The 19,407-nt window shown below is 34.9% G+C and overlaps 4 protein-coding genes and 1 pseudogene across 8 annotated transcripts; 4 read left to right on the top strand and 1 right to left on the bottom strand.

Moving 5' to 3' along the window:
• Positions 1-561: 561 nt before the first annotated feature.
• LOC110783993 (B3 domain-containing protein Os01g0723500-like) lies at positions 562-2,810 on the top strand. Of its 4 annotated transcripts, XM_056841565.1 has the most exons (6): positions 562-833; positions 1,117-1,168; positions 1,342-1,460; positions 1,564-1,969; positions 2,056-2,222; positions 2,312-2,810. In XM_056841565.1, exons 3-6 carry the CDS (start codon positions 1,344-1,346, stop codon positions 2,597-2,599), a joined length of 978 nt encoding a protein of 325 aa, XP_056697543.1. In that variant the 5' UTR covers positions 562-833; positions 1,117-1,168; positions 1,342-1,343; the 3' UTR covers positions 2,600-2,810. The 4 variants fall into 4 exon arrangements, with proteins under 4 accessions (XP_056697543.1, XP_056697547.1, XP_056697536.1 ...); XM_056841569.1 differs by lacking the exon at positions 1,117-1,168 and having other exon boundaries at positions 562-701; XM_056841558.1 differs by lacking the exon at positions 1,117-1,168.
• A 131-nt stretch (positions 2,811-2,941) lies between these two features.
• LOC110783994 (F-box/FBD/LRR-repeat protein At1g13570-like) lies at positions 2,942-5,697 on the bottom strand. Of its 2 annotated transcripts, XM_056841554.1 has the most exons (4): positions 5,547-5,697; positions 3,832-4,729; positions 3,582-3,731; positions 2,942-3,431 (listed from the first exon to the last, which is right to left on the bottom strand). In XM_056841554.1, the coding sequence occupies exons 2-4, from the start codon at positions 4,726-4,728 to the stop codon at positions 3,054-3,056; spliced, it is 1,425 nt and encodes a 474-aa protein (XP_056697532.1). In that variant the 5' UTR covers position 4,729; positions 5,547-5,697; the 3' UTR covers positions 2,942-3,053. The 2 variants fall into 2 exon arrangements, with proteins under 2 accessions (XP_056697532.1, XP_021844099.2); XM_021988407.2 differs by lacking the exon at positions 5,547-5,697 and having other exon boundaries at positions 3,832-5,533.
• A 679-nt stretch (positions 5,698-6,376) lies between these two features.
• Positions 6,377-8,006, top strand: LOC110783995 (F-box/kelch-repeat protein At3g06240-like; annotated as a pseudogene).
• Positions 8,007-12,809: 4,803 nt separating this feature from the next.
• LOC110783937 (histone H3.3-like) lies at positions 12,810-14,407 on the top strand. The gene is made up of 5 exons (XM_021988326.2): positions 12,810-12,943; positions 13,062-13,145; positions 13,316-13,407; positions 13,816-13,906; positions 14,040-14,407. The coding sequence occupies exons 2-5, from the start codon at positions 13,074-13,076 to the stop codon at positions 14,208-14,210; spliced, it is 426 nt and encodes a 141-aa protein (XP_021844018.1). The 5' UTR covers positions 12,810-12,943; positions 13,062-13,073; the 3' UTR covers positions 14,211-14,407.
• Positions 14,408-15,535: 1,128 nt separating this feature from the next.
• LOC110783936 (histone H3.3) lies at positions 15,536-16,809 on the top strand. The gene is made up of 5 exons (XM_021988325.2): positions 15,536-15,676; positions 15,816-15,908; positions 16,050-16,144; positions 16,250-16,340; positions 16,460-16,809. The coding sequence occupies exons 2-5, from the start codon at positions 15,837-15,839 to the stop codon at positions 16,628-16,630; spliced, it is 429 nt and encodes a 142-aa protein (XP_021844017.1). The 5' UTR covers positions 15,536-15,676; positions 15,816-15,836; the 3' UTR covers positions 16,631-16,809.
• Positions 16,810-19,407: the final 2,598 nt, after the last annotated feature.

The raw sequence follows: 19,407 nt of genomic DNA, 5'->3' as shown, positions 1-19,407 counted from the left end.
AAACCCACCCATTTAATTCTAAATGGACCGGGTCTGGGGGGGCATGTTGTTTGGGCTCCCAATTGACTCTCAATTGGGCCACTAAGTCCAAAGCCCAATGGCTCTAAACAACAGCATCAAACCTACCAATGGCTATTCAGCCATCCATTAAGGCCCAAGGCCCAATAGCAATAAATGACCTATGGGCATTTATTGTGCAAACACTATAAATAGGCCGCCAAGGCTCACACCTCAAGGTACGTCCAATTTATCGCCTTAAGACTACTCTTCTAGAGAACTTCTCTCTAGAATCCGAGCATCGTTCTTACTTAGGCATCGGAGGGGCTTTCCTCGGAAACACCCCCGAGGCTAATGACTTTGCTCTTGTGCAGGTGAATTCGGACTCTACTCATTCAAACAAGCAAGATCTTCAACACATACAAAAGGGCCTTCATTCGAAGCCCATTGTTTCCATCCTTACAACACCGGAACAGTAATAATTGTGTGAAAATTGTAACATGATTGTAACAAACTAACAATGGAGTAAACCGTGCATGAGTGCATGTAGGAGGTGTGAAATAACTACCAAAAGACTCAAAGACTTGGCCATCAAAAAATAGCAACACAATAAACATACAAGCCTGAGAAAAGACGACAAACACTAAACACCCTAATCTGCCCCCGCATTCCCATTCTCTTCCACATTCTCCATGGTAATATAGGTACTACACTGTACACTGTACACATACTTTCTACTAGGAGTATTGTTGACTCGGTAAGTTTTGTTATGAGAGATTTGAGAGTGGACAAGAGGCTGCATCAAAGTTGTTTGTTACTCCTTCCATTACTTGTTGGTATGTCTCTAAAATATTGTCCTCGTACTAAAAATTATCATGTAAACTACAACTTTTTACTAACTGTTTGATTCAACCACTTTTGTCTCACCACTCAACCAAACTCTTAACAAGAAAAACACTTTTGGTGCATGAATATATGAGTCAAATAATAAAGGACGGAAGCAATATGAATGAGAGAAAATGCCTCCTACTGAATTACAGTGCAAACAACTTTTTCTATTTCTCTTTCTTTTTTTAAAGACTTTCATTTCATTCGTTACTATTTGCCGTCAAATTTAAGGGTGAAGGGGTAGCAAAGGAGGAAGAAGCAAACTTTATTTTCCTAATTTCAGGTAAGCTAAGTTTAGTCAAAATAAATTCAGTTAAGTTAATTTCAGTCAAATTTAGTTGAGTCAAACAACGCCAAAATTAGTTTAAGTATATGTTATTCGTATTCATAATCTCATAATTTTAATCACACCATCTCTCTCTTTCTCTGAAATTCACTCTACACTTGTACTTACAGAAATGGCAAATGTTTGTGCAAAATGCAAGACGTGGAGGAAAAACCAATACTGGAATGTATTTCCTCATAACAAACATCATTTTTTCAAGGTTATGCTAGGCGACTTTCGCAACTATCTGGTAAACTATACAAATCCCCCTCTAACTAAGAATGAAAATGTAGATTTTAATACTAGCAAACATGCATTTCCTAACTCTATATATGAATTGAATGTTCCAACAGAGAATTCCGAGGAAATTCAAAGATGAGTACACAGAGAAACTATCGAAAGAGATGACTCTTCGAGGTCCAAGTGGAAACTACTGGACTGCGGCTCTTGCACAGAGAGGAGAGGACATTCAACTGCAAGATGGGTGGAGAGATTTTGTCAAGGACCACAGCCTAGAAGAAGGGAACTTTCTAGTGTTCCAACATGTTAAGGATTCATTATTCGATGTTCTGATATTTGATAAAACTGGGTGTGAAAGAGAAGACTCTCACTTTGTTGAACAAGACGGGGACTTATGTCATGAGAACTGTTGCACCATGTTTAAGAACACCAATCAACAAACAAACAATACTTCATTGTTATCCGAGGATGAAGATGAGGATGAAGATGAGGATGAGGAGGAAAGCCAGCAAGAACTAGGTATAAAAGCATGTTTAATTCAAGATGGTTTCCAGTTCTGTTCTGTTTTCTCACTTACCTGTCTTTTTCTTCTTTTTATGGCAAAGGAACTAATTCAAAGACTCGGCAATGGAAGTACTATGAATCAAACAGAAGACCAATCACAAAAAAGGATAAGGAGAGAGCTTTCCATTTGGCTTCCAAGCACTCAACAACTCGGCCTTCTTGCATGATAAAGATGAGGCCGAGCCATGTCCATCACTTATTTATACTGGCATGTCTTTGTACATAAGATCTAATTAACAGGCTTCTAAGTAATTTTAATTATAATTTGTGGATTAATTAACACATTTTATGATGCAGACAATCAATAGAGACTTTGCAGATCATTGCCTTTCTAAGGAGTCTCAGGATATTTTGCTGAGGGTCGATTCCAAGATCTGGAAAGTAGCACTCAAACACAGGAATGTGCAGTGCACATTGAACAAGGGGTGGGCACAGTTTGTGCTTGAAAATAACTTGGAAACAGAAGATTATTGTGTTCTAGAGTTGGCAGATACAGGGGAAAGCCAGCAAACACTAACCTTGGACGTTTACATATTTCGAGCTGTTAAAGAAATCGTTCCTTTGAAAGTAGTTCTGCCTTCATAAGTTCATAGCCCACTAAATGTATTAGTCAAAAGGTTTCTTAGCCAGTTTAACTACTATTGTGTTCCTGTAAAAGGTAGCAAGTAACTTAATTCCAGGAATTTCTGCTTCTAGAATCTATAGCATGCAATTCGATCTGTCTAAAAATGTAATGAGAATCCTTGCATGTATAATCATAAGCATAAATGCATAAGAAATTGTATGGTCTTTTAAATCCATCAAAATTAATAGATCATACTAGGTAAAATGAAGTTATTATTTCCTTTTGAAAATCTACCAACCAATACAACATATCTTTTGTTCAAGACTTAAAAATCAAAAACTAATCTAAATCACTACTAATACATACAGAACATCGTTAACAAAATGATTAAACTAATCCAGATCACAAAATTCAAGACCTACAAAATCACAAAATTCACTACATAAAAAACACAAACTGATGAGGAAAATGTAACTATAAATAGTAGGTATCATCAGAGGACGAGGAATCTATAGTAATATGTTGAGCAGACGAAGAGGAAGGAAATGATACTGATACAGGAACTTTTGGGTAGACTTTGCGCTCAGGACAGACAACTTCTACCTTTCGTGATGCTCTACGAAACCGGTTCAACTGCGATGTCATCCTTGAGTGGCGGCTCTGCTTTAGGGGCATGGTCAATGATATATATAATTTCTCAAGCACAGGGGAGCAATCTAACAAAAACTCAATCAACTTCAGCTCTGTACTAGAACCACTACAAATTCCAATTTTAGCACAACGCAGGTGGTGTAATGTACAGTCAGGATTGTATACCAACACATGTTCATCCAGACTTTTGCTTGTATTAACCTGAAAAATAACAACTTCTTTTGTTATTGACAATTGTAAAATGGGAGATATATAAACTTTGAGATTGCTACATTGAAAAGTAAACTACAATTACCAAATTTGACAAAAAAATCATTTCGGAAAAGAAAAATACTGAGTGTAATTACTTACAGAGATATTAAGTGTTTCAATGTTGGGAAAGCTCTGTAAACAGCTAACCGCAGAAGAAAAATCATTAAGGTCATCCAAATGGAGAGACTGCAATTCCAGATTTTTCAATTTCTGACAAGTATTAGGAAGACTGCATGATTCGAACAAAACCTGCAGTCACAAAATGTTTGAAGCACACATGATTAAGAAAAAAGCGAAATAGTTATGAATCAACTATTTACACATCATTTTTTTAAATTTGTGCAGTCACCTTACAAATATGACCTCCTAGACAAAGCCATTCAAGTCTACTTGAATTTGCAAGAGCATTGATCAGATCATATGAACTCTCCTCTTCACGACGATTTATTGTTAACTTCTGCAGAACAAATGAGGCTGAAACAAGATCCTCGGGAACTTTAACATCAAGTGAACCAAACACACCATCAATAACCAAGTTTCTGAGGTTTGGAGCATCAACAATGATGTGTTTATTCTCCATACCAGAAAAGTCTTTTAAAACTAAATTCTGTAGTAATGGGCAACTTCCAATCAGATGTTTGAGTGTGTTGTATACTATGTTGATTCCATAGAGCTTGAGGCTTGTCAGCTTCGGAAACCCCTTAAAATTAAGAGGAAGACTGAATATGCAGCGATAAAGCATCAACTTTTCCAAGTCCTTACAAGAGAAGAGATGTGGGCTCAACTTAAGAGGGGTCCGGTACTTATTACAAAGATCGAATTCTCTAAGACCCGTTCGTGAAAGAAACGCTATCCAGTGAGTAACATCTGGACAAGATTTCAGTTCCGGAACCCATAATGACAACTTTGGAATAGGACCATCATGTTGAAAAAGTATTTTACTCGCAATTTCGAGAAATTCATGGGCTTCAGGTACTTTCTTTTTAAGGACCCTTGTAAAGAAGTGAGTATCAAAAGCAAGATGGGGGGTTGAAGCCCAAATCTTTTGCCATTTATGTGAGAGAATAGACATTCTTGCAGCATCACGAAGAGGTAAGCGTTCAATGATTCTGTATAATACATCTTTAGGCAAATCACTAATCATATCAGGTTGATTGTTAAGGCTTTTCCTTTTCTTGTATCTAGTATAGTGCACATCAACTTGAGGGGTAACACTCTTTGTTTTCTTTGATCCTTTTTGAGCCATACTAAATTTGACCATCCAAAAGCAACCAGAACAGAGTTAGAATGCCCTTCAAACATGAAAGAAAAAAAAACAAATTTCAACCCAACTTGTATACGATTATTAGTTAATCTCGAGACATGCAAATAATATAGCCAGTATAAATTACTCCCTCCGTCCCTCCTAGGCTTCAAGATTGCCTTAAAAAGTAATGCATCCAAAATAATGAGGTGTCCGGCCTCGTTCTCATTTATAGACTTATGGTATGAAGCAAACATAAAGAGACAAACGGTAAAATAAAACGGGGCTATCTGCAATTCTATGTGCAAACAGTTTCACCGAACCATGAGCATGGTACAACCAAGGCGGATTAGAGCAGAGGATAAACCCATATAAATCATGGAACTCTTTTTTAAATCGACAATTTGATCGCATTGCACAAATCGCCTATGATCCATTTTTGATATTAGGATCACATATAAAATGTTGACCAGCTGCATACAAAATCTATGTACTTAGATAATGAAAACATGATCAACAAATCATAAAGTAGGAATTGAGTTCATCTTTGATTAAATTTACTTTTTAACAAAACCCTAATCGGCATACATCAATTGATTTCGTACAAAATTTCAAACTAACAGATCTTTGGCAATTAATTCAATGATCTATCAAACTAATCAATCAAATTGGCAATTGAATTTTTTTAATAAAGAATTGCTAAAAATTAAGATCAAACACAAAAGCAAGTTGAACAAAAACAATTTCACAAATCAAACATAAAACTTAACATCGAAAATGTAGGAATTCAATTAATTAAAAAAGGGAATGAAAACAATTACTTTGAGAAACAGCCCGGTGATGAGCGTTTGTTGCGGTGGTGTGGCGGATGCGGTAGTGAATATTGTTTCTGCAGTCAGAATATTACTCCGTACTACTGTAACTGTGTAAGTTAAGTGAAGTTCTAAAGTATACAATAAAACTAAGACTAAAATGAAAATGAAAATGAAAATGAAAATGAAAATAAGTCTATTTCCAAATTAATCGCAGATTTGTTACGTAATGATATTTCAAAGGGCAAATTTTTAATTTTGACTTTTTTTTTTTGGCAAGAGAGCTACAAAGGGTAAGACGACAAATGATGTAGAGGGATTCGATCCTATGTCTTGGGTATCATCCCTTCAAAACTTTACCAACTACGATAGTTGACATCAACACATTAGGTGATTATTTTATTTTGTCTATTTTATTTTTAGGGCCCGTTTGATTTAGAATACACCTGTTCGGGCCCCTCGGTGAGACCCACTTTAGAAGGAAATATTCAAATACCTCTCAAACGAAAACCCTCTATGGAACTCATAATCTCGGGGCCCAAATCTCAGCTCCAGCAAGCCCAAGATAGTGAAAACCAAATTTCAATTAGATGATAGTCAACTTTTTTTTGAAGGATAATGCATGTGATTAGCAGTAAGAACTCTTTATCACCCAAATTTATGAAATAATGTAATTATAAACATTGATGTAAAAAATGTCCGTAATCGTAAATTACAAATATTTATGAAATTATGTAATTCAACGATTGTCGATAAATGAGAAAGATTGAAAGCTGGTTTAAAATTAGCTATATATCTAATATTCGTTAAAACAAGGCCTGGAGCAAATGAATGTTGGGAAAAATATTCTAGAGCAAATGAATGCTCTAGAGGGGAGACACGTGAATGTTAATGGTTTCGGTTTTTCAATAGTACGAAGTATAAACTTCCCTCGAAAAAATACTAGGAGTAGTTACAAATGTATTTTAGTTCTATTAAAATTTCATAAATTAAACCACTTCAACACGAAACGTCCCAAACCGGATCCGTGTCCGAATCCACACCCCTATATAATAGGAACCGAATTGAGTAACTCTGTCGCTAGTTATAGCATCTTGAATTGTACAAAATGTCTGCAAAAAAGATGGAACAAGAAGAACAATCGCATATGCTTCCAGAAGAGATGATAGTTGAGGTTTTCTTGAGGCTTCCTGCTAAATCCGTTGGCCAATTTCGTTGTGTCTCAAATCGGTGGAATTATCTTCTAACCCAATCCCAATTCATCAAATCCCATCTCAATCTAACCAAACAACACCCAACAACAGAGGAATCACTCATCCTTATTTCCCATGATCCTATTAACTCGTATTCTACCCAGTTGAACAATGCCCACCACCTGTTCGACAAAATGACTTGTTTTGCTACAAAACTCACTTTTGACGATCATCGCTTTTATCCATCAGATTCTCTATATGGTTCATTGGTTCTTGTGATGGGTTGATCTTAAAGCGGGATTATAATCGAAAGAAGTTGTTTCTGATCAATCCAACAACACGGGAATTTAAGCAACTGCCAAGCTCGCCTTATGCTCTTGATCCTCGTACTTGTTTCACCATGTATGGACTTGGGTATGATTTAGTTAGAGATGATTATAGGGTTGTTATGATTTCTCATTATGCCACTCATAATGAGATTGAACCTGGTTGTAATGAGATGTTTGTTGATGTTTATTCAGTTGGAAATGGTACTTGGAAGAGAGTTGACAGTTCTCCATATGATCATACTATCAGTGATTCTACAGCAGGCGTTTTTGTTGATGGGAGTATCCATTGGCTGGCTAGAAGGACTACAGATGACTCATGTGTTATTGCAGCATTTGATCTAAGGGAAGAGAAGTTTCGTGAAGTGCCACTTCCTAGTTTGGTTGATAGTGACAAGTATGTGGTGGGTGATTTTGATGATGAAGTTGAAGACTTAGTGTTCGATAAACTGGTGGCCCTTGGTGGGTATCTTTGTGGGTTCCCTGAATTCTTGGATGAATGTCAATAATGGATGCTTGGATGATGAAAAAATATGGTGTCCAGGAATCTTGGACTAAAATCTTTATCAATGATGACACAGACTCATCGTTTAGGCCAATATGTTTGTATAAGAAGAAACAAATGGTGTTGGTGATGCATGAGGACAGTACTGATGAGAAATTGGCAATTTACAATTCAGAAGATGAAACTTTAAAGGATATTGTAGTTGATGGCATTCAAGGTGGTTTTAGTGTAAGAGGGAGCTTCATGGAGACTCTGGTCTCTCCTCATTGCAGCTAAGTAGTATGCACATGTTGCTTGATTTGTGTCTTTTCTTGCATGATTGTGGAATTTCTTGTTGCAAAGTTTATTGAAAACGAGGTTGTTGCTTATAGTGATGTTTTAGATTTGTATGACACTACTTTTCAAAATTGCTGAAATGTTGATCAGATCGCTTTGGTTTTCTTCATACTCATGTAGTCATCTGTCATGCTTGTAATTTGCCTTCAAACTCACTAGTATAATTGCCTGTGATAATCCTTGTTTAGACCAGAGTCCCCATCTAAAACTTTACTCTTCAAAACTTGTAAATTATAATACTATCGTACGTACTCAGTAATACTGGGTATAAACAGTTAGTTGGCCTCATGATTTGTCTGTTCAAACCAGCAAATATGGGCTGTCATAAATTAAAGAAACAAAAACTCGTGTTCACTAATATATTGATATGATAGTCAAGAATTATGGCATTTTATACCAATTAGTCATCACTTCAAATATGAAGCTTTTGGATCTCCATTGAATATGCAGTTTGGAAATAAGTCTCTAATTAAGGCTCAAAAATCTTTTATCAGTGTTTTTTTTTGAGACTCAAATGTCTAAGAGTGAAAATGTGAGACGCTCAAATACTTTTCAAGTATCACTCTCTCTAATTTCCTGACTTCTGCCCACTTACATTCTACGCTATCTCCAAGGAATTAGTTTGACCACTAATATCTTGGATTATGCATTAGTAAAAGTGATAAACGCTTGATATATTGAAAAAACATAACGAAACGAATCCAACAAGATCTCAATTGATATATGTTTTTTTTCTTCTTATATATACATCAAGATACATGGTCAAAGGTTTTTTGTATTGACAACACATGAATAGTAAATGGGGAGAGCTAAGAAAAACAGACCCAGTTTCAATTCCCGTTTGGTAGATTTTAGTAGATGATGGGAATGAGAATAAACTTAATTGAGATTTTTGACATTTGTTTTAACAGGGCTTTGAGCCTTTGATTGATCATAGCTTAATTATTAGCTTTTTTTTTTTTTTGAGAGAAAAGATAAGCTAGTTCATTAATCAAGGGGCAAAGTGTCCGTCAAAACATACGGAGAAATCTCCGAGGGAAATGTTGTGAGGCGATGTAAAACCAAAGTTACAAAATAAAAGTAGCATAGAAAAAGTTACATAGGTCGATAGCATAGAAAAACTAAACTTGCTTCTACCAAAACGAGTTCATGTCACCTTCATCACGCAATCACACTGCTTGATCGAGCTTCACACCCGTGCTTCAACTATGCTGGAGGAAGAGGTGAAATTTGACTCGGAACATAACTCTCCATACGAGGGTCGTTGGACTGACTTTCAAACGTCACAATTGACTTCTTTGAACTCGAAAGAACCAAGCATGGCACCCAACAACGAGAACAAACAACAAATATCTTGCGAGTCTGTGTAAACCCGATCAAGTCACTGAAATTATTCCGTGTCAAGTCACTTAAAACAACAGAAACAACCCTTCCAGGTTGTTTCAAAATCTCAATTACCAAACCATTATCCGAGTTGGGAACAGACATGGCCAAACACCCTCCCATGACACATAAAGCAGCACTCTTCGGCGCACGCATAGCCAAAGAGGGAACATAGCAAATGTCTCAAAAGCCAAATCATAGCAAACAATTTCCATATCCCCAACATCAGTCAGCATTTTCTTTTTCCAGTACAAAGTTTTATTAAGGCTCCGTTTGGTATAGCGTAAAACGTTTTCCATGAAAATGGTTTTCGCCTTTTCAATCATTTTACGTTGTTTGGTTGGGTAAGGGATGTAAAACGATTTTACATGACTCCCTCAAATGTGGAAAACCCTTTTCCATTTGAAAGGGAGGGAAACCACTTTTCCTTCTTTCCTCCCTACCCCCTCTCCTTTCTTCCCCTCAATCTTCACCATCTTCTCCCATTTTGCTTTAAGTTACCAAACAAAGGAAAACTAGTTTGTAATTGTATTTTCCCTTGAAAATTGTTTTCCATGGAAAATCATTTTACGTTGAAAACGTTTTACGCCCTACCAAACGGAGCCTAACTAATAACCTTGCTCTTCCTACTAAAATACATTCACCAAGATCAAATCCAATGTTTTCCCAAGTATTAGTTCTAAGTGAGAACACATCAACTGAATGGATAACATTATAACTAGGGAACTGAACTATTCTAACAACCTTAAAGTCATCAAAAGAGGATACATACCCAAATCCCCAACAAATATCGACCTTAGTTTTCGTAATTACCAAGTCTTCAGGATAGTTATATTTGTGGGATTAATTAGTAGTAGGGTTCCATAGAATGAAACATTTCCCATAATTAATTTCACCTAAACATACCAACCCTTTCGAAGAACCCACTAGTCTGAATCCTTCCACCGTAGCAGCATCAAACTTATTATTTAATTTAACCAAATTATAATCAGAAGAGCGAGTATATTGGACATCCACATCATCATTATCATGATCAGTACAACGGTAAAGGTAAAAATCAGTACCACACTGAATAAAGAGGGATTCAAGAGGGGTAAAAGGGTGACTAAACTCAGATTGTTTGAAGTAATCGGGATGTGAGATGGTAGAAATCCAGTGTTTGGAAAGTAACTTACATTGCATCAATTGTTTGAGGGGCAGACATGGAAGGATGTGTTCAGCAATGATATCATCAGGAAAATTCCTCTGTTCTTCATCTTCCATTTCTTTGTGTTTTTCAAATGATGAGCGATATAATTAAGGATGCTATGTATTTCTCGATCTTATATAGAGATAATTATGGTGTCTTTCTAGTTCCAAGGTGACGTTTCTTTTTTCTAGGGATACAATTTATTGATTTTGACCATCAACAAACTACTGCTTGGAAGCACGGAAAGAAAATTACTCCGTAAATGAAAAGAATATTTTGTAATTTTGAAAATTACCCGTTACCTTTATGGGGAATTAAAAACAATTAATTACTGATTGATGAACCAATGATGTCTTGGCCTAGTGGTTAAGACTGAGGGCCTGTGTACAATAGGTCTCAGGTTCAAATCCCCCCGCCCCCATTTGTAATTTATATTAATACTGATGGATGAGTTCATGTCCAACACTGATAATGGTTTCAAAATCTCAATCACCAAACCATTATCAAAAATTACTCCGTAAATGAAAAGAAAATTAAATGTATATGTGTCACGTATACCTCTCATTACGCCACATCACCACTAATAAGCATCATGACATGTTATTAACAACCAAAAAACATATATACCAACTGCGTGTTGGTTCAGTGGTGATTGGGGTTGAACTTGGTAGATAGGACCCGTGTTCGATCTCCCGCAACAACAATTGGGAGGGAACTAAAACCTATCCACCCAAAACTCGCCCGAAATTCGAATTAGCCCTAAGGTTGAATCGGGTGCTAACATAAAAAATAAAAACAACCAAAAACATGTAATAAGATTTAACACTGAACCTCCTAAATTAAAAGTTACACCTTCTACGGTCTTAGCAAGCTACAAACTATGTTACATTTTTTCATATAAACATAAAATACAATTTTAAAAAAAAATTGGTTCATGTTTACAAAGAGTAAACCCCACTAAAAGTAAAACGTAGAGCAACGTTTAGGCTATACACTAGTTTTGTATATAACAAGAAATAAATATATTAATGCTTATGAAAATGTTAGGAATTATGCATCTATTTTTACCTAGATTTGGTTTTATTAAATTTAATTTATTCAAAAGTTAAATGATACTGTGTAATCTTAGCCATACTTAGTAAGGGAAAGTTAAATCTTTGAAGTTATGATCTGAACAATTTATTTGCAACATACAAAGTTATTATTTTTGGATCTCGTTATTTTACAAGTTTAGACATACGATAATAAAAAAAATTCATTTAATTTGGATATCAGTAAACATTTTCTGATATTGTTAAGTTATTGTAAGCCCTTGTGTAACCATACATACAAAACCAATTTTATATTTCAACAACCAACTCCTTTTTATAATGAGCACAATTAATTATCTGGATGTCCCACAAAGGCAACGAGTAGCGAAAAGATTATAGTACAAAGTGAAAAAAAAAACTTCCAATATTTTGATTTTTTCATGGCTAAAATGATCCCATAAATTAGTTTGTCACAATTATACGCATATTTATGGCAAAAATCAGTAATTTCTGGAATGAAAATACATAACTTATATGATTTCATGTTATAAAAAATTTCAGAAAATATCACAGTCACATCCAATTCATCACTTCTAGTTTCGTCTGACAGTGAAGAATAACACCTCGCCATATCTAATTCTCTATTACACCTTTTTTCACCCAATATATTGCAACAAATGAAACTATATTAAATCTTAACAAAACTCTCTAGGTGGTGAAGATATATGAATTTGGAGATCGAAAAAATAGACATGAATTTTATTTTTTTAATATTAAACAGAAAGATGTTTTAAAGGAGGGACATGTACGTTGTGATGTACGTTACACTCTAGATTATCAATTGTCTGTTGGTTTATTGATGATTGAGGTTGGACTTGGTACGGAGGACCCGTGTTCGATCCCCAGAACAATAATTGGAAGGGGATTGGAACCTATCCACTCATAACGGAGTAGCCATAAGGGTGAACCGAATGGTACACAAAAAAACGTTACACTCGATTTTTTCCAAATTTATTTGTTATTAAATGGAGTAATACTATGTTTATTTATTTTTGATAGGAATTAAATGGACTAATTAGATGATGCACTACATCAAATTTTACAGATAACTCGTCAACCGCATGGACATTAAACTAGTCACTTAAAAAACTCAAAAATTTGACGGCAAAAACAACGTAACCGTATTCCAATCGACCCCTCGTCAAATCAACCAATCAAAAAACCGAATCAGACATTTTCAATCATCTGAATTAACTGACATGTAAGATAATGACGGTTATTACGACATAACCACGTCTCCTTCTCCCAACTTCCTTTTCTCTCTCTTATATATAGCCCCTCAACTGCTTTTACCATGCACAAAATCAAAGTTCATCTCTCATTTGTCCGATGCCCTAATTTCTTAAAGCCCACTTTCAAGTAGAATTTTCTCTCATCCTTTCGGTAAATACGACGATAATCTTAATTAAGTTTTAGTTGGAGATTTAGCCCGATTCATCGTTCATTTTTCAGTTTGATTAGTATAATTGTATTCACTGATTTTCAAGTTGACTTGGGGCAGGTTTTCGTCGAAATGGCTCGTACTAAGCAAACTGCTCGTAAATCAACCGGTGGTAAGGCGCCAAGGAAGACACTTGCTACTAAGGTAATACTACGACCATCTTCGATTTCTACCGCTTTGTTAATTTAAGGTGAATTTGTGAATAACTGCCTTAAAAATACTCAGTTCTTGTATGTTAAAGGAAATGTTGTAAGAAATTAACTTGAAATTTCAATTCTTTTGTTGTTGATTATTAACGTTTTCTTGGATTGAAGTTTGCTTCGCAAGGTAGGAAATCAAGACCTCGGCCAAGTACCGGTGGTGTCAAGAGACCTCACCGTTTCCGTCCTGGAACCGTCGCTCTTCGGTAATTTTTCCATTTACCACTGCCACTAACTAGAAGGTGCACCCGGTTGCATGTGGTTTTACATGCAAGCTGGTTAAAATCACCTTTTTACAATCTAAGGCATTTTTTTATGGTTTAAAGGCATATTTTTCAATTTAAAAGCATATTTTTACGTTCTAAAAGCATATGTATTTTTTGTTCTTTTATAGCGGACGTACCTTTTAGGTAAAAATGTACTTTTAACGATAAATATGTGCTTTTAGTTAATAAAAACTATGCTTTTTAAAGGAATAAAAATATAAAACGATTGGGTTGCATGTAGCTCTACCGATTGTACCACTGCTTACGTTAAAAAAAAATTAATGATCTTCAGAAGTTTTGTTAAATAATCTACATATTTTGTAATTAATTATTTGATAATATTTGTAGTGAAATCCGCAAGTACCAAAAGAGCTGTGAGATGTTGATCCGAAAACTCCCCTTCCAGCGTCTTGTTCGCGAAATTGCTCAAAATTTTAAGGTTAATTAAATTCGTATTCTTCAATTCTATGGCTTAATTTTTAATCACGTAAAGTTTTGTAAATTATTAGACAATTAATGAAGTTCCTAATTAGGGTTGTGGTTGTTTTAATTGATGTTGTTGGAATAAACAGACTGATTTGAGGTTCCAGAGCCACGCAGTATTGGCAATCCAGGAGGCAGCAGAGGCATACCTTGTGGGTCTGTTTGAGGATACAAACTTATGCGCCATTCATGCTAAGAGGGTCACCATTATGCCTAAGGATGTTCAGTTGGCTCGTCGTATCCGAGGCGAGCGTGCTTAACAAGTTTTAACAAGGATATGGTGCATTAAAGAAGGTTGTTAGTAATTAATATATAGTAAATTGTTGTAGTTGGTATGTTGTTGATGGTGTACGTGTGTATACACACTTAAATACCTAGTCTTCATTTGCTGGTTTTTAGATTGTGTTAGGGATTCTGGATTTAGTTTGAACTAATTTGTTAAAAGTTGCTCTTAGTAGATTTCATTGTTGATTTTTTTTTTATTATTATTATTTGCTGAATTGCTGTTACCATTGTTGCATTCAATTTATGGAAGATGGGTGGTTGATGTTGTTATGGTTCAGTTTTGGCAAAAGCTGGCGGTTATATTGTTAAAATTTTACATGATTCGGTTAATAATTTATTATCATTATTGAGTCAACTAAGGTAGAGTTTTTAAAGTTTAACCTATAATTAAAATTTAATTTAAAATCATGTGTCAAAGAGGAGTAGGCCATAATGGATCAAACTCGGGTTGGACTATACATAATTTGAATCCTACCCGTTTAATGAACCAACCCCGTATTTGCCTCCATATCTGAGTTCAAATTCGGTTTCCAAATTGGTATCCAAAAGTGAAGGTGGATTGTCGGAATTCGCCTTCATTTTTGGCTCCAATTTAAAACAAAAAATACTTTTGGTTGATCAGTTTGTAATAGTTCCTATAACAAACTTTAGTCGGTTTTGGTACTGAACAAATCCCATTTTTTACTTCATTAATCCATACTAATTGATTATAATAACTCATTTTACTTCGTAAGAAACAAATAAATTGAATTGCATCGTTGTCCTGTGGCCTAGAGTACCAATCATAATCTCTTGGGTCGGTTTGGGTCATTACATATCGTGGCAAGTTACTCTCCTTGTTGAGTCGTGTCAGGAATCTCAACACTAATCCTTAGTCGTTTAATTAAACGTGTCGAATCTTATTGACCCGTTTAAATAAACGTGTGGTAAATCCATGCAATAATCTTTTTTTTTCATGTTATCTTGCCATAATAAAATTTACCGGCTCTAATTTTAGGGTTTACGGGGTTTATGCTTCCCTACAATGAGTTAACAATTACCTGGGCCCTTTTATTTAGCTTAAATAGGTATTCGAACATAATAATAAAACCCGGCCCAACCCTCCAAATTAGTCTCCAAACAAAACTCAAAAGTCTCAAACCAGGCAAGCGAAGAATTACCTAAACACAAAAGAAACACACAAGAGTCAAAGTGAAGTCCCCAATCCACAATCCATCAAATTAACCAATCAAGACACTACTAATCAGAATATTTTAATTGTCCGGATCAGTGACGTGTCATAAATACTCCACGTTTGCCTCTTCATCTCCAACCGACTCACCCTTCCCTCTTTGTCTCTGTCCTATATATATATCCTAATTCCCATGCACAAATTCCAACTCCACCTGCTATTCATTAATCAAATCCCTCATTTATCTTAACCCTAATCTTCCAATTTTTGGTACTAATTTCTTTCTCTCCTCTTCTTTCTTAATTGAGATTACGTTACGAAGATAATCTCTACGTTTTAGTTTGTTGTTTTTGATCGATTCATTCGTTAATTATTCGAGTTGATGTTGTGTTTTCTGGAAATTGTGCAGTTTTTTATTGATTGGATTGCAATGGCTCGTACCAAGCAAACTGCTCGTAAATCAACCGGTGGCAAGGCACCTAGGAAGACTCTTGCTGCTAAGGTACGGAGTATTTTTTTCCCCTAATTTTCGATTTCTAGGGTTTTTCAATTTTATTGCATCTTACGATTAAATACTTTCAATTAGATTTTTGATTTGTTTGTTATTGATTATGTTTTATTTCTTTATTTATTTTGTTTGAAGAATTTCTCTGTTACGAAAGCTGCAAGAAAATCAGCTCCTACTACTGGTGGTGTCAAGAAGCCTCATCGTTACCGTCCCGGAACCGTCGCTCTACGGTAAATTTTCCGATTCAACTCAAAATTGTTATAACTGTCCTTTTTATTTGAGAAACTACATAAGTTTTGCATTTTTAATAATAGAATTTAATTATGATAATGTAGTGAAATCCGCAAGTACCAGAAGAGCACTGAGTTGTTGATCCGCAAACTCCCCTTCCAGCGTCTTGTTCGTGAAATTGCTCAAGATTTCAAGGTCAGAATCAAATACTTAGTACAATTTTTTGAATTTTGAATTAATTGATTGTGTTGGATATTTTTAGAAATTTGAGGAGTGTTTCTGATTAGGTTTATGGTTGTTTTGTGAATAAACAGACTGATCTGAGGTTCCAGAGCCACGCAGTTTTGGCACTCCAGGAGGCTGCTGAGGCATACCTTGTGGGTCTCTTTGAGGACACCAACTTGTGCGCCATTCATGCTAAGAGGGTTACCATCATGCCTAAAGATGTTCAGTTGGCTCGTCGTATTCGAGGCGAGCGTGCTTAGGAAGTTTGAATGAATTCATTGTCAACTGTTTTAGGGTTGGATGGGTTGATTTAGGATACTATACTTACTACTATGCCTGTTAGTCTATTTCTAACTTTGGATCGGATTTGTGGTACATTTGTTACTTGATATATTTTGATAGTTTTGAATTAGAAATCTATGGTTTGTTTTAGTATTTATTTGTCGTTCTACTTGTTAAATTCCATACGTTTTTCTTGTTTGCATTTGTTAATTTGGTTTTTTGACATTGTGAATTCTTGTACACGAGGCTTTTTACATCGACTAATTAATTCTTCTACACGGAGCCAGGTTAATGGGGATTATTATTGTCTACCAGAATACTCATGTTTGAGACTGTGAGTAAATGTGTAGATCTTTTTTTCCCACACTGACACATAGTAGGAGATAACATTACATCTTTATAAAAGAGTTACTCTTGCTATACCGATTGATTAACCTATTTGCGAGTAAAATGTAATTGAGGATCAAACTCTGATCACAAATTGATTAACCTCTTTTCGTGTAAATTGATTAACATTTTATTAGGATTATTTATGGAAAATACATCAAAATAGTGTCATTGATACAAGTTGTGCTTGAATAGTGTGATTTTAAGTCATAATTCGTTTTTAAGACATAGGGTTACTGACTTACTGTGCTTCAAAAAATGGTTACTATATCTTAGAATTTTGGTGCTTAATTGATTATAGTTACTATATGAACAATAAAGGTCACTATGATGGTGAAAAGGGTGTTAAAGACAACTACGGAGTATTGATTTTGGGTCCACAGTTTCACACTAATATTATTGTGGACCAGGTCCACACAAGAATAATCCGTAAAATGTAATTGAGGATCAAAGTCTAATGTTGTCCTCCATTTTTGGGTGGTTTAGCCGTCCAGGCCCATACATTCTTAAACAAAACTTTACAGTTGTGTTTGTTACGAAATGTGTTTCAGTTTTGAACATAATACTCCCTCCGTTTCGGAATACTCGACCCGGTTTGACCGGCACAGAGTTTAAGGGATTTGAATTGACTTATTTAATTTAATAGGTAGTAGTTGATAGTGGGGTATTATTTTAATGTAGTTAGTGGGAAATGTATAAAGGGGTGGGGTTGGGGAGAGTAGGAGTTGAATTTTTAATTATTTTTTGTATGGAGTAGGGGGTAGGTGGGTTAATAGGGGTGGAGTGAGAAATAATATAATATTGTTAGAATATTTCCATTTTTAGAAACAGGTCAAGTATTAAGGGACGGCCCGATAAGGAAAACAGGACAAGTATTTCGGGACGGAGGGAGTAGTTCCATACGTACATTGAAACAAAATTCTCCTCATACATCGATCGGAATCATTTTGGGATGGTGGATCGTTTTTGTCTTAACAGTAGACATGAGTTAGTTCCCTAACTAGTTATTACCTATTGATATAGGTATGTATAATTACAAGTCAGGTTGTGTTCGTATTGGATTACATTGTTGACTTGTTATTTTTATTGGGTATACGTTAATATTATCTTCTAGAATTAAGTTTCAAGCTATATATACTTCAAATAACATTAATGAAGAACCATATTGACAACATTAAAGTGCACTCCGTACCACGAACGTAACTACATTTAGGTGCGATATAAATGGATTTCAAAGACACTAACTACAGTTGCACCCTTGGGTGTAGTTTATACCTTACGCTCAACAGTGTAGTTTTTTTTTTTTATGCTGAAGGGGAAACGAACTTCCAAAAGAAATACAAGTCAACAGTGTAGTTTGTAGTAATGCTTCATGCATTTTAATGATCATAGTTGATGTTATTGAGGCTATTTTATCCTTGACTAAAAGTTGTAGTTATCTCAATAGAATCATGGAAAATTTAATACTAGTACTACATACATCATTATAAATATACTATATTAGGTCCGGTGTATGCACAAATATTCTAAAATTATTATTTGACTATATTTTACAAAATATTTTTGTAGCAAAAGAATTATTCAAAATAATAATACGGGTTACAAAAGATTAATAAATTAGGATATATTTAATGAGTTTACAAATATTATTTTTTGGAGAAATGATATTACAACAAAAAAAATTATACTCCCTTTCGTCCCACATTATCGTTACACTCTTTTTTTTCATCGGTTTCACATTACTTATTATGCTTCCATATTAGGAATGTTCTCATGGTTGTTAAACTTCCGATTCGAATCTTATGATTCTACGACTTTACGATTCAAAAACACGCCACCGTTCCGGATCTTAGGTAGGTTCTTAATGTGTGTAGGATCTTACGATCCTACCACGATAAAAAAATTTGAGTGGTAGGATCTTAACACGATCCTACGATCCAACGATCCGATCCTACGATTCGATCCAGCATACAATATTTCAAGATATTAAATCACTTTTTTATTGTTAAATAGTTAATAATCAAATATTATTAGAAGTATCATACTTTTCTATCAGTAAATTAGTTATACAAAAAAACGTAGCATCGATCATTTTTACTAAAAAGTAAGGAAATTCATATAATTTTATCAATTAAGATTTGAAGTTTATATATAATAACTCAAATCTTAATTTCAACAAACTTGCGCACTTCTTATTAATTGAACTCAAATCTAGACAAATATTAATCTTATGTGAGCAAAAAAATATCTTTTAAGTATTAAGATTACTTGAATACATGATTTTACATTGCATTTTAATACTCCCTCCGTTTCTTTTTGTTGTATCCGTTTCCATTTTAAGCATTTCATATTGTTGTATCCATTTAGA

The sequence above is a fragment of the Spinacia oleracea genome, chromosome 1, assembly GCF_020520425.1.
Source record: "Spinacia oleracea cultivar Varoflay chromosome 1, BTI_SOV_V1, whole genome shotgun sequence".
Taxonomy (NCBI): domain Eukaryota; kingdom Viridiplantae; phylum Streptophyta; class Magnoliopsida; order Caryophyllales; family Amaranthaceae; genus Spinacia; species Spinacia oleracea.
Note: the sequence above shows the minus strand (reverse complement) of the source record. Positions and strands in the feature narration are given on the sequence as shown.

Bases quoted from the DNA above. Each gene is read 5' to 3' on its own strand.
- LOC110783993 (XM_056841558.1), top strand. From the start codon at position 767: ATGAGAGATTTGAGAGTGGACAAGAGGCTGCATCAAAGTTGTTTGTTA. The intron at 1,461-1,563 runs GTAAACTATACA...ATGTTCCAACAG, and splicing joins GCGACTTTCGCAACTATCTG to AGAATTCCGAGGAAATTCAA. The intron at 1,970-2,055 runs GTATAAAAGCAT...TTTATGGCAAAG, and splicing joins GGAAAGCCAGCAAGAACTAG to GAACTAATTCAAAGACTCGG.
- LOC110783994 (XM_021988407.2), bottom strand. From the start codon at position 4,743: ATGGTCAAATTTAGTATGGCTCAAAAAGGATCAAAGAAAACAAAGAGT. The intron at 3,732-3,831 runs GTGACTGCACAA...TTGTGACTGCAG, and splicing joins TAGGAGGTCATATTTGTAAG to GTTTTGTTCGAATCATGCAG. The intron at 3,432-3,581 runs GTAAGTAATTAC...GTTATTTTTCAG, and splicing joins TTGAAACACTTAATATCTCT to GTTAATACAAGCAAAAGTCT.
- LOC110783937 (XM_021988326.2), top strand. From the start codon at position 13,074: ATGGCTCGTACTAAGCAAACTGCTCGTAAATCAACCGGTGGTAAGGCG. The intron at 13,146-13,315 runs GTAATACTACGA...CTTGGATTGAAG, and splicing joins GGAAGACACTTGCTACTAAG to TTTGCTTCGCAAGGTAGGAA. The intron at 13,408-13,815 runs GTAATTTTTCCA...TAATATTTGTAG, and splicing joins CCTGGAACCGTCGCTCTTCG to TGAAATCCGCAAGTACCAAA.
- LOC110783936 (XM_021988325.2), top strand. From the start codon at position 15,837: ATGGCTCGTACCAAGCAAACTGCTCGTAAATCAACCGGTGGCAAGGCA. The intron at 15,909-16,049 runs GTACGGAGTATT...TTTTGTTTGAAG, and splicing joins GGAAGACTCTTGCTGCTAAG to AATTTCTCTGTTACGAAAGC. The intron at 16,341-16,459 runs GTCAGAATCAAA...GTGAATAAACAG, and splicing joins AAATTGCTCAAGATTTCAAG to ACTGATCTGAGGTTCCAGAG.